This window comes from Emys orbicularis, chromosome 15, assembly GCF_028017835.1.
Source record: "Emys orbicularis isolate rEmyOrb1 chromosome 15, rEmyOrb1.hap1, whole genome shotgun sequence".
Taxonomy (NCBI): domain Eukaryota; kingdom Metazoa; phylum Chordata; order Testudines; family Emydidae; genus Emys; species Emys orbicularis.
This window is the reverse complement of record NC_088697.1, coordinates 18,552,316-18,568,360: the sequence shown is the minus strand read 5'-3', so window position 1 is coordinate 18,568,360 and position 16,045 is coordinate 18,552,316. Positions and strand designations below refer to the sequence as shown.

At 45.1% G+C, this 16,045-nt stretch overlaps 1 protein-coding gene across 2 annotated transcripts in view; it reads left to right on the top strand.

The window, feature by feature from the left end:
* The window catches only part of STT3A (STT3 oligosaccharyltransferase complex catalytic subunit A), a 28,466-nt gene that overhangs the window by 104 nt on the left and 12,317 nt on the right, over positions 1 to 16,045 (top strand). Inside the window, exons 2-9 of one of the 2 annotated variants that reach the window (XM_065416916.1) lie at positions 6,835 to 6,917; positions 7,392 to 7,517; positions 7,880 to 7,940; positions 9,032 to 9,153; positions 10,231 to 10,376; positions 11,834 to 11,924; positions 13,183 to 13,289; positions 15,730 to 15,894. In XM_065416916.1, the coding sequence (XP_065272988.1) occupies positions 7,430 to 7,517; positions 7,880 to 7,940; positions 9,032 to 9,153; positions 10,231 to 10,376; positions 11,834 to 11,924; positions 13,183 to 13,289; positions 15,730 to 15,894 (780 nt within the window). In that variant the 5' untranslated portion in view covers positions 6,835 to 6,917; positions 7,392 to 7,429. The remainder of the gene's footprint in view (positions 1 to 6,834; positions 6,918 to 7,391; positions 7,518 to 7,879; positions 7,941 to 9,031; positions 9,154 to 10,230; positions 10,377 to 11,833; positions 11,925 to 13,182; positions 13,290 to 15,729; positions 15,895 to 16,045) is intronic. The other variant, XM_065416917.1, reaches the window with a different exon arrangement.

Here is a 16,045-nt window from a genome sequence, read left to right as displayed (position 1 = left end):
GGGGCATCCGCGTGTGCAGCGTCGGGTCCCCGGTGCGAGTGTCCGCGTTGTCGGGCTGCGAGGGGGGACAGCGGGGCGAGGGGGACCGGGGCTGGGGCTTGTTCTCACTCCCTCCATCTGGCATCTCCCCTTCGCTGTTGCGTCCTGGTCCCCCCCCATCGTCCCGACCTCCGCCGCCCTCTTGTTAGATTCCCCCCGCCAGGCTGCCCCTGCGGCTTGGGGGAGCTCCCCGCACCCACCCGCCCAGCTCCCGCCTTCAGATCCCCCCGTTAACGCCCTCCTTGGCCACCAGGCCTCGACACCGGTGGGTGCTCCGGGACCACTGCCCGCCGGGCTGACCAGCATTGGTGCCTTGTTGGTCCGCCTGTACCTGCCGCTTGTCTCACGCTCTGAGTGTCAGGCCAGGGGCTCTTTGGGGCAGGGCCTGTCTCTTGTTTCGGTTTGTACAGCGCCTAGCACGAGGGGATCCCAGTCCATGACTGGGGGCTCCTCAGCACTCCTGCAACACTAGAACGAATAACGGGCGGTGAGGGTGCATGCGGCAGTGGCTGTGTAGGAATTGCTGAGGGATAGTAGCCAAGTGGAACAGCTGAGTATGGGTGTAGCTCTGAACACGCCGTGGCCTGTGGCCACGTATCTTTTGTGGCAGCGAGTTCCATAGTCTAGGGCAGTGGTTCTCAAACTTTTTTTTTTTCCGCAGACCACTTGAAAATTGCTGAGGGTCTTGGCGGACCACTTAATGATCTTTCCAAATGTTGTTTGTACTGTTAGCTAACTATTGTAAACTATAGGTGCCTGGACCCTGGAGAAGATGCACATGTAACGTGAGGTGGTGGCCTTGGGGGGCATAAGGGCTAGGTGGGAGGGGGCTTAAAAAAATCTTAATCATTAATTTTGTTCTACAAATAAAAGCACACCACTCATATTTTAATATCAGTAGTCTTACCTTTCTAATGCAATGGATGTGCTCTCTCTCCCCCGCTGCAGCAGCCCCTGAGCTGGGGCTGGGAAGTAGGGCCGTCTCTCCCTGGCTGCCGCAGCCCTGGAGCTGGGCAAAGTTGCCTCTTTTTCTCTGGTCGCTGCAGCCCTGCACATCCCAAATTCCCCCCACCCCCTCTTCTCAACCCACTGCCCCCTCCCACCTACCCCTTATGCCCCCCAAGGCCACCACCTCACGTTACAGGTGCATCTTCTCCAGGGTCCAGGCACCTAATTAGTGGAGCCACGCCTACGCGGCTCCACTAATTCGATGGGTGGCCTTCAGTCTCTTGTGTGCGGCTGCCCAGGCACGCATCTTAGAGGGAACTATCCGCAGACAACCTGAATGGAGCTTGTGGTCCATGGACCACAGTTTGAGAACCTCTGGTCTAAGGTCAGCTCTCATGAAATGTCTGTCTCCTGCACTAAGGAGCCTTCCCCTGCAGTTTGATAGTTGCATAGCTCCAGTGACAGGTAGCTGTTGTGAGAGGTCATGCTCAAGGTGGGGGTACCAAGGGCCAGTCCCAGGGAGGGCTATTGGGCTAGAGACTTTGAACTGGACTGTTCAGTGGTGAGACGTGCAGAGCGTGGAGACCTCCGATGAGTGACTTACGATGCTAAGCTGATGGGCTGCTGTATTTTGTACCAGCTGGAGTTTTTTCAGGGCAATATGAATTGCAATAATTTCCTCAATATGAGTTGCAATAATCAAACCCCAGAGGCCATGAATGACATTTATTATATTGATCAGCACGAGGAGCTCTGTATCTGATAGAAGTGCAATCACCTGGCCAGTCATAGATGGAAGTGGGCACTTTTTTTACATAAGAACATAAGAACATAAGAAAGGCCGTACTGGGTCAGACCAAAGGTCCATCTAGCCCAGTATCTGTCTACCGACAGTGGCCAATGCCAGGTGCCCCAGAGGGAGTGAACCTAACAGGCAATGATCAAGTGATCTCTCTCCTGCCATCCATCTCCATCCTCTGACGAACAGAGGCTAGGGACACCATTCTTACCCATCCTGGCTAATAGCCATTTATGGACTTAGCCACCATGAATTTATCCAGTCCCCTTTTAAACATTGTTATAGTCCTAGCCTTCACAACCTCCTCAGGTAAGGAGTTCCACAAGTTGACTGTGCGCTGCGTGAAGAAGAACTTCCTTTTATTTGTTTTAAACCTGCTGCCTATTAATTTCTTTTGGTGACCCCTAGTTCTTGTATTATGGGAATAAGTAAATAACTTTTCCTTATCCACTTTCTCAACATCACTCATGATTTTATATACCTCTATCATGTCCCCCCTTAGTCTTCTCTTTTCCAAACTGAAGAGTCCTAGCCTCTTTAATCTTTCCTCATATGGGACCCTCTCTAAACCCTTAATCATTTTAGTTGCTCTTTTCTGAACCTTTTCTAGTGCTAGAATATCTTTTTTGAGGTGAGGAGACCACATCTGTACACAGTATTCGAGATGTGGGCGAACCATGGATTTATATAAGGGCAATAATATATTCTCAGTCTTATTCTCTATCCCCTTTTTAATGATTCCTAACATCCTGTTTGCTTTTTTGACCGCCTCTGCACACTGCATGGACATCTTTAGAGAACTATCCACGATGACGCCAAGATCTTTTTCCTGACTCGTTGTAGCTAAATTAGCCCCCATCATGTTGTATGTATAGTTGGGGTTATTTTTTCCAATGTGCATTACTTTACATTTATCCACATTAAATTTCATTTGCCATTTTGTTGCCCAATCACTTAGTTTTGTGAGATCTTTTTGAAGTTCTTCACAATCTGCTTTGGTCTTAACTATCTTGAGTAGTTTAGTATCATCTGCAAACTTTGCCACCTCACTGTTTACCCCTTTCTCCAGATCATTTATGAATAAATTGAATAGGATAGGTCCTAGGACTGACCCTTGGGGAACACCACTAGTTACCCCTCTCCATTCTGAGAATTTACCATTAATTCCTACCCTTTGTTCCCTGTCCTTTAACCAGTTCTCAATCCATGAAAGGACCTTCCCTTTTATCCCATGACAGCTTAATTTACGTAAGAGCCTTTGGTGAGGGACCTTGTCAAAGGCTTTCTGGAAATCTAAGTACACTATGTCCACCGGATCCCCCTTGTCCACATGTTTGTTGACCCCTTCAAAGAACTCTAATAGATTAGTAAGACACGATTTCCCTTTACAGAAACCATGTTGACTATTGCTCAAGAGTTTATGTTTTTCTATGTGTCTGACAATTTTGTTCTTTACTATTGTTTCAACTAATTTGCCCGGTACCGACGTTAGACTTACCGGTCTGTAATTGCCGGGATCACCCCTAGAGCCCTTTTTAAATATTGGCGTTACATTAGCTAACTTCCAGTCATTGGGTACCGAAGCCGATTTAAAGGACAGGTTACAAACCTTAGTTAATAGTTCCGCAACTTCACATTTGAGTTCTTTCAGAACTCTTGGGTGAATGCCATCTGGTCCCGGTGACTTGTTAATGTTGAGTTTATCAATTAATTCCAAAACCTCCTCTAGTGATACTTCAATCTGTGACAGTTCCTCAGATTTGTCACCTACAAAAGCCAGCTCAGGTTTGGGAATCTCCCTAACATCCTCAGCCGTGAAGACTGAAGCAAAGAATCCATTTAGTTTCTCCGCAATGACTTTATCATCTTTAAGCGCTCCTTTTGTATTTTCATCGTCAAGGGGCCCCACTGGTTGTTTAGCAGGCTTCCTGCTTCTGATGTACTTAAAAAACATTTTGTTATTACCTTTGGAGTTTTTGGCTAGCCGTTCTTCAAACTCCTCTTTGGCTTTTCTTATTACACTCTTGCACTTAAGTTGGCAGTGTTTGTGCTCCTTTCTATTTGCCTCACTAGGATTTGACTTCCACTTTTTAAAGGAAGTCTTTTTATCTCTCACTGCTTCTTTTACATGGTTGTTAAGCCACAGTGGCTCTTTTTTAGTTCTTTTACTGTTTTTCTTAATTTGGGGTATACATTGAAGTTGAGCCTCTATTATGGTGTCTTTAAAAAGGGCCCACGCAACTTGCAGGGATTTCACTTTAGTCACTGAACCTTTTAACTTTTGTCTAACTAACCCCCTCATTTTTGTATAGTTCCCCCTTTTGAAATTAAAGGCCACAGTGTTGGGCAGTTGAGGTGTTCTTCCCACCACAGGGATGTTGAATGCTATTGTATTATGGTCACTATTTCCAAGCGGTCCCGCTATAGTTACCTCTTGGACCAGCTCCTGCGCTCCACTCAGGATTAAATCTAGAGTCGCCTCTCCCCTTGTGGGTTCCCGTACTAGCTGCTCCATGAAGCAGTCATTTAAAGTATCAAGAAATTTTATCTCTGCATTTCGTCCTGAAGTGAAATGTTCCCAGTCAATATGGGGATAATTGAAATCCCCCACTATTATTGGGTTCTTAATTTTGATAGCCTCTCTAATTTCCCTTAGCATTTCATCATCACTATTACTGTCCTGGTCAGGTGGTCGATAATAGATCCCTAATGTTATATTTTTACTAGAGCATGAAATTTCTATCCATAGAGACTCTATGGAACCTGTGGATTCGCTTAAGATTTTTACTTCATTTGAATCTACACTTTCTTTAACATATAGTGCCACTCCTCCCCCTGCACGGCCTGTTCTGTCCTTCCGATATATTTTGTACCCCGGAATGATTGTGTCCCATTGATTGCTCTCAGTCCACCAGGTTTCTGTGATGCCTATTATATCTATATCCTCCTTTATCACAAGGCACTCTAGTTCACCCATCTTATTATTTAGACTTCTGGCATTTGTGTACAAGCACTTTAAAAACTTGTCCCTGTTTATTAGCCTGTCTTTTTCTGATGTGCCAGATTCTTTTTTATGTGGCTGTTTATCATCTGATCCGGCCCTTACATTATACATCATGATCATTTGGGTATCCAGTGCCATGGAGGAGTTTAAAACGGACCCCAAGGTTACTGACTGGCCTGCCCTCACTAGTAGGGGGAGTTGTAGAGGAGCCAAATTCCTTGAAGGACTTTCCCTTGTCCTACAAGCGTCACCTTCATCTTGCCTGAGTTCAGCTTTAGGGAGATCCAGGTGCTGATTTTGACTGGACATTGAGAGAGCTGGGAGATAGTGCTGCATACATTTAACATAAAGAAGATGCAAAGCTGGGCATCATCTGTGTTCTACTGGCACTTCTACAGAGCTAACACAGGTGGCTCTCCCAAAGGCATCATAGAGCTGTTGAATAATATGGGGCAGAAGATTGAGTCTTTGGGGATTGCAGGAGAGGGAACAGTTGCCTGTAATGACTCTCTGTTCAGTCTGAGAGGAAGGAGGGGATGTGATGTCTTGGTGGTATCAGTTCCACAGTTGTTCCATGACCCTGAGCCCTACCCTTTTGCTTATTCCTCTTACTGAGGGCAGTTACTGTACAGGAATTGCAGGTTGCCCCATCCTGATGACAAAATCATGGCTGGACAATGTTCCCTAGAGCCAGCTTTGTCAGTTAGTAGAGCGACCTGTGAGGCAGACTGACTGTCTGGATTCCAGATGGTGACACACACAGTAAATCTGTCAGCAGCAACTCCAGCACCATATCCTTTGATACCCTGAAGTTCCTGGGGCTGCTGCCAAGCTTGGAGCTGGATTATCTGTTATCTAGAAAATCTCCAGAGCCAGTGCCAGATTCTCTTGCCCTAACACTCCATGGGCATTTGCATTCTGTTACCTTTGAGTAGAATAACAATGGTCTTTCTGTGTCCCCTGAAATTGGGAAACTATTAAAAATGTAGGTTTCAGAAAATGGGCCATTTTCATTACCACTACAAACAGTTCTTTTTCTCTCCTGCTGATAATAGCTCACCTTAACTGATCACTCTCCTTATAGTGTGTATGGTAACACCCATTGTTTCATGTTCTCTCTCTCTCTCTCTCTGTGTGTGTGTGTGTGTGTGTGTGTGTGTGTGTGTATATATATATATCTTCCTACTGTATTTTCCACTGCATACATCTGATGAAGTGGGCTGTAGCCCACGAAAGCTTATGCTCAAATAAATTTGTTGGTCTCTAAGGTGCCACAGGTACTTCTGTTCTTTTTATTAAAAATGTAGCATCAGTGATTCGGTCTTGGATAATATTTTTGGGCAAGTTTGTAACTTTTCTGATAGGTAAAGTAGATGTGTTTCTGCATGTACCTTTATTTTATTTGACAAATCCTAGGATAGTCAAGTCTGGTCTCCCCTGGCTTAATTTAAAGGCTCATTAGGTGTCTCAGACATATGGACATGGAGCTTTCTTTGTCTTTGAAGTGTTAGAGAATCTAAATCAATAACAAACAGAACTTATTTCCCAACTGTATTTGTTAAAGAGGTGTCAACAAAATCAGAGTCTTATGTATTCTGAATGAAAATCCCTTCTCTTTTTAATCAGGTTTCACTTCCCTCTTGTCTGATATCAGTCCTATTGGTTTTGTGTTTATGGAGTCTCTGGGCTTGTCAGGATTAGAAAAGTTTCACTGGTTCAACCAGACTGATTTTAAATTGATTCAAACTGGTGCAATTTTACTGCCCTATCCTGGTCCACAGGAGAAAAGTCCTGAATTTCTAGTGTAAACAAATCATGGGGGGGCGGAGATTCTGTCAGGCTTTTTTCATGTATCAAATGGGAGTAAAAAAGGGCACAAACTCTGTGTGCTGTTTTGTTTGGGATTTCTTTGGCCTTTGCAGGTCACATTAAAAGATGAAGGGAGGGTTTTAGGCCAGGGAATGCTTTCGAAGTATTACTTTTTGAAGTATTACTTATTGCTAATTGCTTATAAGTTTACATTTACATGGCACTTTACACACAGAGAAACAGACACATCCTCTGCCCCAAAGAACTTGCAGTCTAAGGCAAGACAAACACAAGACAAGACTGAGGACAACTGATCAGGTGAGGGGGTTATTGGTGAGGAGGGATTGCTTGAAGAGCTGCGTTTTAAAGATGAATTTGAGGGGGGAAAAGGTTATCTGGCAGGTGAGGGCAGGGAGAGTGTCCCAGCCCTAGGGGAGTATAGTAGAAGGCATGAAGCTGAAAGTGAAAGGAAGTGAGGAATGGTGAGGTAAGGGGAGAGGGACTGATCAGAGATCTAAGCAGGGCTGAGATTAGTGAGAAATTTGAATCAGATTCCATAAGAGACAGAAAGCCAGTGAAAGTATCCAGAGGGGGTGACATGGTCAGAATGACAGGAGGGGAGACTGCCTTTTGGGGCAGAAATGGAGAGCTTTGAGGCATGGGAATATTGAGCTGTTAATTCCTTATTTAGAGAGCTTCTGAATAAGCATTGTAACAGGAATCCGAAATGCTGCTCTTGGGCTGTGGGCTGCCTTGCTCTTGGTTCATCCCTTCTGACCTGTTCCCTTTCAGGTGTTCAAGCGTCGTCCATCACAGCCTTTGATGTGAAAATGACCAAGTTAGGGTTTCTCCGCCTGTCCTATGAAAAACAGGACACGCTGCTCAAGCTTCTCATCCTGTCGATGGCAGCTGTGCTATGTAAGTCTGAGCCTTGATAATTTAATTATGAATATCCTCAAAAGGCAACTTCCAGAATGTTTCTAGTTCAGCTCCATGTTCTGCATTTCTTAGGGTAGCGGAACTCAGCTATTTTTAAAATAGCTTTAAAAAAACCTTTCCATTATTTTTAAAACATTGAAAATAACATCTCCCCACCCCAACTCCCTAAAGGGGTCAGTTTGAGCCAGTCCTGGATATCAGGCCAAACGCACCTTCTCCGATGACGCCACCACTTTTCACGGGTTTTAAGCTTTCATCTAACAAAGACATTGAGCTAAATCAAGTTTCCCTTGCTGTGTGAATGCTGTTCGTTGATTCTCCCTTCTGCCTGTGTATTGCAGCTTTCTCCACTAGACTCTTCTCTGTGTTAAGATTTGAAAGTGTCATCCATGAATTTGACCCGTAAGTATCCTCTTTGTGTCTTGTGGGCTCCGGTCAGTCTTTTTCCTTGTGAGAATGCAGAGATGGTGCTGTGTTTGTCAGGGTCACGTTACCCTTCTGCAGGGTCATGCATGAGGGTGCTGAGCAAATTGCTCTGCACTAAAGATGGGGGATTGAAAACGTACCCTTCATCACAGGCCTTTAGATTCCCCTCCCCAAAAAGCTGGCACTCCCCCTGTTGCCAATGATTCTTGCTGGAGAGTGGAGCTGGCTTAGATGGAGTTAACTTGAACAGGTTCCCTGGTAGCTTTGGTATCAGTATGTTGCTGCCAGTGCGTGCCCTCTGGACCTGGTAGGGATGAATGCAGGACTCCCCCCAAAAGTAAAAGTACAATAAAGTATGCTTAGGTAGCAAAGCTCTGAGTGCCCCTTGCAGGTTTGAGCTCATATTGATTAATCTACTGGAATTTGTGGTCACCTTTGAAACTAGTAGAAGTACCCAAGTTACCCAAGGGAGTCGGGTAGGGCACCTTCACTACAGACGTGCAGGGTGGTTTAGCGAAGCTGGAATAAAGTATTGAACAGTTTTGTGACATGCTTGCTGGGAGGATGGGGGATCGGATTGGCTCTGCAAGTGGTCTCTTCTGGCCCTGCTTTTACTGAGGCTGTCTCAGTAAAAACACAATGCAACTATCTTGCAAAATGTTAGACAGCCCAGATATGCAGAGATCTGAGCTGCATTCTTTCTCTCTTCAGAAAATATATTGCCAACTGTTGTAGCTTTGTATTCGGTATCTTTAGTCATGAATATCTACATCTGGAGAGAGGTGCAGCTGATCACATCGATACCTGCTAAAACTCAGAATGCATAGTAAAGAAATGGCCAGAGCTCCTTGTATCTAATACTCTGTGCTTTTGCACATGAATCGCCTAAGGATTTTATTTCAAGACTGTATACTGCTGAGCACTTGGGCTGGCACTCACATGTCGTAAGTGGTGGCACTTCCTCATGCATTGATTAGTTAAAGGCTGAGATTGGAACCTGAGGGAGCAGTAAACAGCATTTCCCATGTCCACGCTGCAGACACACTCAACATCTCATGATATTGCAGGTATTTTAACTACCGCACGACCCGCTTCCTGGCAGAGGAGGGCTTCTATAAATTCCACAACTGGTTCGACGACAGAGCCTGGTATCCCTTGGGGAGGATCATTGGTGGAACCATTTACCCAGGTAAAGCCAGGGTGTTTCTTTTTCACTAAACCCCGCTGTAAGGTACAAGAAGTTCAGATGGTGCAGATTCCAAGTCCTTATCTTGGTTCAAGAGACTTATCCCTTAATCTTGTCTCTCCTGTTCCCTAGCTCAGAGATTTTTGTGGCAGGGCAATCAAACTTGATTTTTCTCTCTCATTTTACATCAGTGTCATGAAACATTAGACTTGTTCTTACTGGTTGCGTAGCTGAAATGGTACCTAAGAAGTAATTTTGGATAAACAAATTGACTAGTAATATGGTAGCCCACTGGGCTAGCATCTGATTATGGTAGTTCAGATGTGATTGGAGCTGCACATGCCTGTGTCTTTCCTTTTCCCCCCACACTCCTCTCTTGGTTTGGATTTTGGACACTAGTTGGCTGGCGTGAATTATACTGTTGATTGTACTTGCACTGTGGTACCTGATTAATACAGAGGTGGAATTCTCTGAGCTCACACATGATCTGGGCCTTCACAATTCTAATACAGCCCTGAGATAAGACTCCACTTAAATGTAGTCCAGTTTTGTCCTGCATGGTTGCACATTGCTGCAGGTTCTCCAAAGGTAGAACATAGTTCAAAGCTGCTGTCTGGTTTACTCAAGGCCAGCTGGGGGAGGAAGTCTGCACTTCATCCCATGTTCAGAGCCCAGTTAAGACAGGTGCCAGATGTCTTTTAAAGGGTCTGGAGTATTTTGATGGCTGTTCCAAGAGGATGCTGGTCAGATTTAAAGGATCAGAGGCACTGGCCAGACATCCCCTGTTTTATATCCTCTCCCCACCAAACCCCTAATTTTAGGAAGGTTTGGAGGTCCCTGAGACCTTCAGATAATACAGTGTTAAGGGCAATATAAGTACCTAGATGTTCATAACGTACGTAAGGAATTAGTTTAAATGTTTTAATTTGATAGTGTCCCTCTAAGCTCTCTTTACAGCAACTAAATTATCCCGTATCTTAAAACAGCATCTCAGTTGCCTTCTGTGCTAAATGAAGTATAGCTCATGTATTGCTGGTGAATCAATGACCCCTTGCTAACAAGATTGTCTCTGTCACTCAGGTTTGATGATCACATCAGCAGCGATTTACCATGTTCTGCACTTCTTCCACATTACCATTGACATCCGAAATGTTTGTGTATTCCTGGCTCCCCTCTTCTCTTCCTTCACCACCATAGTAACTTATCACCTCACCAAAGAACTCAAGGTAAAGAGTAGATCTGTGCATAGCTGCTGAGTTTTGTAGCTTTCAGTAGGGGGCATGAGATTTGCTGTCTGGTGTACCTGTATGACAGCAGAAGCACTGAGAATTGCGGTGAGAGCTGAGATTATGATCCTTAATACTTCTGTTACTTTGTTGTCTATTGATTATTTGCTGTTTGAGAGCCAGATTCATCAGGTAGTTCAGTTTATTCATCTGGCCATGAAAATCCCCCAAACTATTTGTGAGGCCTGTATATTCTTGACTGGGCTTTTTATTGACTCCTACCCAATGGGATCTTTTCCATGCTCTGTTTCATTTTGCACTGACCTCTGAGTGCTTGGCCCTGACTGGCTTTGATGGGGAGGCCAGCGGCATAGCAACCATGCTGGGGTCTTATAGACTAGGAAGAAATAGCAGCTCTCCCATTCTGTCATGTTTAGGGCCTGTGTCTCACGCATTGCTCTGTGAGGGCTACAAATCCCACTGTGCCTGGGGATTTGTAAAGAGCAATAGTTGGCCTAGGTTTCCAGCTTGAGTCCTGTTTCCTTGCTCCTTGTAATGTTAAATATGGTAGGGAGAATGGGAGTAGGAGGGGTTGGGGCTTAAATATATTGCCTCAGCTTGACCCAAAGGCAGCTCCCTGAGTTGAGTCAGGATCTCTACTTGTTTGAGGCATCTGGGCCACAGTTTATTTTGTGCCCTTTAAAATTCTCTGCTGCCTGGAGATGCCTTTTGAATGACCTGCAAGACCTCCAAAGCCACCGCCTTGTCATGTTCACCTGCACGAGCAATGCAGTTCAGTCCCAAGAGCCTGGTTTTTATTTTCCCACCAGAGCTGCTTTGCACAGTGATAGTGCAAAGTCATTCATGTTTGCTTACTTCTGCCCACTGGCTTTTAAAAAGGTGTTTGAGCTGGAGAGGGTGACCTTGGCATTGCAGCTTGGGCTACTGCCCGTCTCTTCCACTTCCCAAACATCCTTCCTCATTCAGTCTCATATGTTCGTGTTCCCCTTGCCAGCCAGCCCAACTGGGAGTTTCAACCTTGCTGTCAGCATTTTGTAGCCATAATGAAGGTTTCAGGATCCTGTTTAGATACAGCTCTGTGAGTTCTTTCTGCCAGGGTGGTACATGCAGTAATCAGGTTTGACTCTCTGGTCTGTGTTTCAGTCTCTGTACTGATCCCCCTCTAGCAGACAAGACCCCCTCTAATGGGCCCCAAAGGGGATCCTCCTCCAGCTCTCCTCAGCTGAAGGCAGGCTCTGACACAGGTCTCAGAGGGAGAGGGGTATGGCGAATCTTCTCTAGGGCCCCTGGGGCTGGGAGAAGTGATTATTTTACCAAGTCACTAAGCAGGAACTCTGCCTTGGATTAGTTTGCTTTTGCCAGCCATGCTTGTTTGTAGATCTCTCTTTAAAGACTGAAGTTGAATCTCTTTCCCTCTGACCATATGTGGTTCCCAGGATGCAGGGGCAGGTCTCCTAGCCGCTGCCATGATTGCCGTGGTGCCTGGTTACATCTCTCGTTCTGTGGCTGGCTCCTATGACAACGAAGGTGAGATCAGTGGGACTCCAAAACGGGGTTCTGTAGAGACAGAAGGTAACCCCTAAAGAACCACTATGTGCTGAAAACTGACTGTAAAAATAGCATAGTGGGATTCTTCCTGTATTCGCTCCCAGAGACACACAACCGGGTCATTCCTAATCAATAATGATCCACCAGACAAAATCTTCACTGCATTGAGATGTGGCTTTTCTCCTGCCCATCCAGCATGTTTTGCCTGTCCGGTCGAGGCAGCTGACCTCTCAGGAGAGAAAGCATCTTTTCTCTTTTGTACAGAAATGAGCATGCTAATCATACTCTAATAGGAATATCATCCGTTTCAAGTCACCAAGTGATTCTACCAGCTCCATAAACTCTGCTACTCTTGCCGTGTTTTTTCTGCCTCTTACCTCACTGCCAGTAACAACAATTCTGCAACTGAGATGGAGACAAGTTTGCTCTTGTTTACCTAAAACAGAATAGAATCCAGCTTGCTCTTCTGCAGCTGTATTGGTACTGCTGGGGCTACCAAGAATCATCTTGTCAGTAAAGTTAGCAGATGTGACTTGGAGACGCACCAGAAGCAAATGTGTAGAGTCAGAAGGGACCATTTTTACCTTTTTTAAACCTTAAACAGCGCTTTAAATTGTAATTTAATTTACATTTAAATTCACATATGGGGTAGATGTTTCTTCCAGGGGCCCAAGGCAACATAGACAGTGACATGTTAAGTTGTCTGTGTAGCAGACAGTCATTTTGTAGGCCTCTACTCCTTGGGATAAGGATTTCTGGCGTTCCCTCTGTGAAAGGTGCACATAGCTTGTAATATATTGAAATCTAGGTAGGCGCTGCCACTGCATATGTGGTTCCCAAACCAGTGGGGGTTGTCAGGAGCTGGACTGCGTGTGCTGTGCCCTGGTCCCATTGCTGAACTTTGAGGGAAGGACATTTTGACATGGGGCAGTAACTTTCATAGGAGATCCCATTGCCAGTGATGCAATGGCTATTACTACTGTGAGGAAATTTTGTCTCCTTGGACAACATGGTGGACCTAGGGTCAGGTTTACCAAGGTTTTTAGGTGCCTAAAGATGCAGATGTTGTCTAGTGAGATTTACAAAAGCGCCTAAGCAAGTTGGGCACCTAATCCCCATTGAATTAAAGGGCTTGTCCTTTTTGCCATGGTGAGGTTGTCCTGGGCCCTTCAGGGTAGATGTTTGTTTTTGTGTCCATAGTCTTGCCAGGCTGATTTCTGTACATTATTTTGCTCAGGTATTGCAATATTCTGTATGTTGCTAACTTACTACATGTGGATCAAAGCAGTGAAGACTGGCTCCATCTACTGGGCAGCCATGTGTGCCCTTGCCTACTTCTACATGGTAAGTGTCTGTTTCTGTTCATAATGTTGAGGAATCTCCAACAATCCAGTGACCACTTCAGATGTGGGAGTTGACCAGAAGTAACCAAAATACAGCCTGGGTGTCAAATGTGCCCTGCAGCTGTCTTTGGCCTGGGCTACACTAGCGGGGTGGTTCGAACTAAGATACGCAACACAGCTACGCTATTCGTGTAGCTGAAGTCGGAGTATCTTAGTTCGACTTACCTGGCCATCCTCACGGCGGCGAGTCGACTGCCCCGTCGACTCCGCTTACTCTTCCTGCTGAGATGGAGTACGGGCGTCGATTCGCGGATCGATTTATCGCGTCCAGACGACACGCGATAAATCGATTCCCCGATACATTGAACACTATCCAGTGGGTAGTATAGACGTACCCTTTGTCTCTGTTTCAGCATGCAGTCTTCCATCCTGTGTTCCTTGGTGATTCCTATATGCAGGGTGTATCCTCCCTGTGGCGCGCCTGGGTATTGAAGTTGAGGATGGCTGCATTTTGTTTCATTTTATGCTAGTTACATGTGTCTGCCTAGTTCCTACCAGATTGCTAATGGGGCCAATGGTTGGGAGCCCTTGAATTGACTCCCGGCTGATTGAGCTTTATTAACCATTGAATCTTTTTATTATAGGGGGTGCTGTTGCAGAGTCCAGGTGTCAAAGGCCTTGTCCTCACTAGGAGAAAAGGTGTATTTTTAACACATTAGCTGATCAAAGTAAAGCCTAGGGTTTCCATTGACAGACTGACATGTTAAAACTACAACTTGCCTTGCCTACACTAGGATTTTAACCTGTGTTGGCCTTCACCTCTTTTCCTAGTGTAGAGACAGTCAAAGCAAATAGTAAGCAGAGCTGCCTACCATGCTGTCTGGTGTCCCAGGACTCCAGAGCAGCCCAGCAGAGAGAGACTGTTAGCAACTCCAGTGTAAAGAGAATTTATCTGAGGCGTAAAAAACTAGAATTTGATTTCAAAGCCAGTAGGACATATTTCCCCCCTCCCGTGGAACAGTCATCCTGATCTGTTGAAAAGAAGTGAGGGGCAAAACTTTCACTCCTCCTGTTTCCTGTGTAGTGGGTTTCATTTTGTCCAGTAATCTAAGCCTGCCTGGATGCTGTCATTAAGACCCAGTGGTCGCTGTATATTCTCAGATGCTATCTTCTGTCGCTTTTTCTTTATTTGGCTTTTTTGAATGGAGCAAGTAGGGTCAATGCTCCATTCAGCTTTTATGAATACTGTATCAGATTAACTGCTAATGATTCTCAGTGTTACATGCCATGTTGTTTGTGCATAGTGGTAGCATTGGAGAGTCTGGGTAAGCGTCACCTAAGACTATATTCATAATACAGCAGATAATGCATGATCTGAGATGAGCCATCCTGAAATTCTTCCATGTGGCTACAAAAATAATTAGATTTCTCCTTCTTTGGGTGCATTTTCCTGTCAGGTCAGTGCTGGAGAGCTCATTTAAACTAGCAGAGAAAAGGCAGATGTTTAAGGAGGAGTCACTTGTTTAAAAGGAAAGATGTTTGGAATTGGGGCAGCACCATGACCTTTACATGTTCTCTTCCCTCTAGTGGGATGTGCTAAATGTACAAACAGTAACATTTGCCCAAACCTGCTGAGAGAAACCGTGAACTAAGTGTTAGAAAAGCCAAAGAGGGACATTAACTCTGCATTCTTTGAAGCCATCACAAGAAGGCTGCTATAAATGGACAATGTTCATTCTGAAGCACGTTTTGAATTGGTAACTGTTTGAAAACCACTGGAGTGTGATCAAGAGTCTCACGTGTGTGGCATTGGCTATTATGAGAAATTCCAGTTTTCACTTGGGTTTTGATGGGAATTTGTTTCCTTTTAAAGGGAATTTTGAAAGTATTAGTTTGCTTAAGAATCAGACCTCTCCTGAGTGAAGATGGTCCTGTTTTTGAGCAGAAGCCCATGATACTTTGTGGGTATGTTGTAAGATTGGACCAGTTATCCTATGTGGCCTACGTGGCACATGAGGGTAGCTGCAGTCTGTCTTACACAAACTATGAGCATACCACGCGTTTCTGTGAAGTTGGCAAGCATGGTCCTGTGTTGGATAGAGTTTGAATGCCCTGTAGTGAAAGATGCACAGCTCAGCTTAGATTGTCTTCCTTAATATATTTTACTTAAATATTGATGGTATTTGATCTGCAGCATGTTTGTTGCTTCCCTGAGTGCACAGTCTTTCATCCACTCTGCAGTTACTTTTCCCAGTCGCATTAGCCATGATTTGTATAAAAGGGAGAATGGCTTTTCCGCATTGTAGTACTCTGGGCCCAGTTGTCTCCCTGTCAAAAGGAGTAAGGGAATGGGAGATGGCCTGTAGAATATTAACCTCTTTTCCATCCCCACAGTGCAACTGGTTCTGAGCATAGAATTGTTCTTTTCTCTTCTTACCCAGGTCTCCTCGTGGGGTGGCTACGTGTTTCTGATTAACCTGATCCCCCTGCATGTCCTTGTGCTGATGCTGACAGGACGCTTCTCCCACAGGATCTATGTAGCCTACTGCACAGTGTACTGCTTAGGAACCATCTTGTCTATGCAGATTTCCTTTGTTGGCTTCCAGGTAAGGGAATCAAATGAAACAATGAGATGGAGTATGGTCTAGTGGTTAGAGCAGGGGAACTACAGGTTGATGTTTGAGTTCTGTTCCTGGCTCTGCCACTAACTTACTTTGTAACCTTAGGGGAGATGCTTCACCTTTCTGTCCCTCAGTT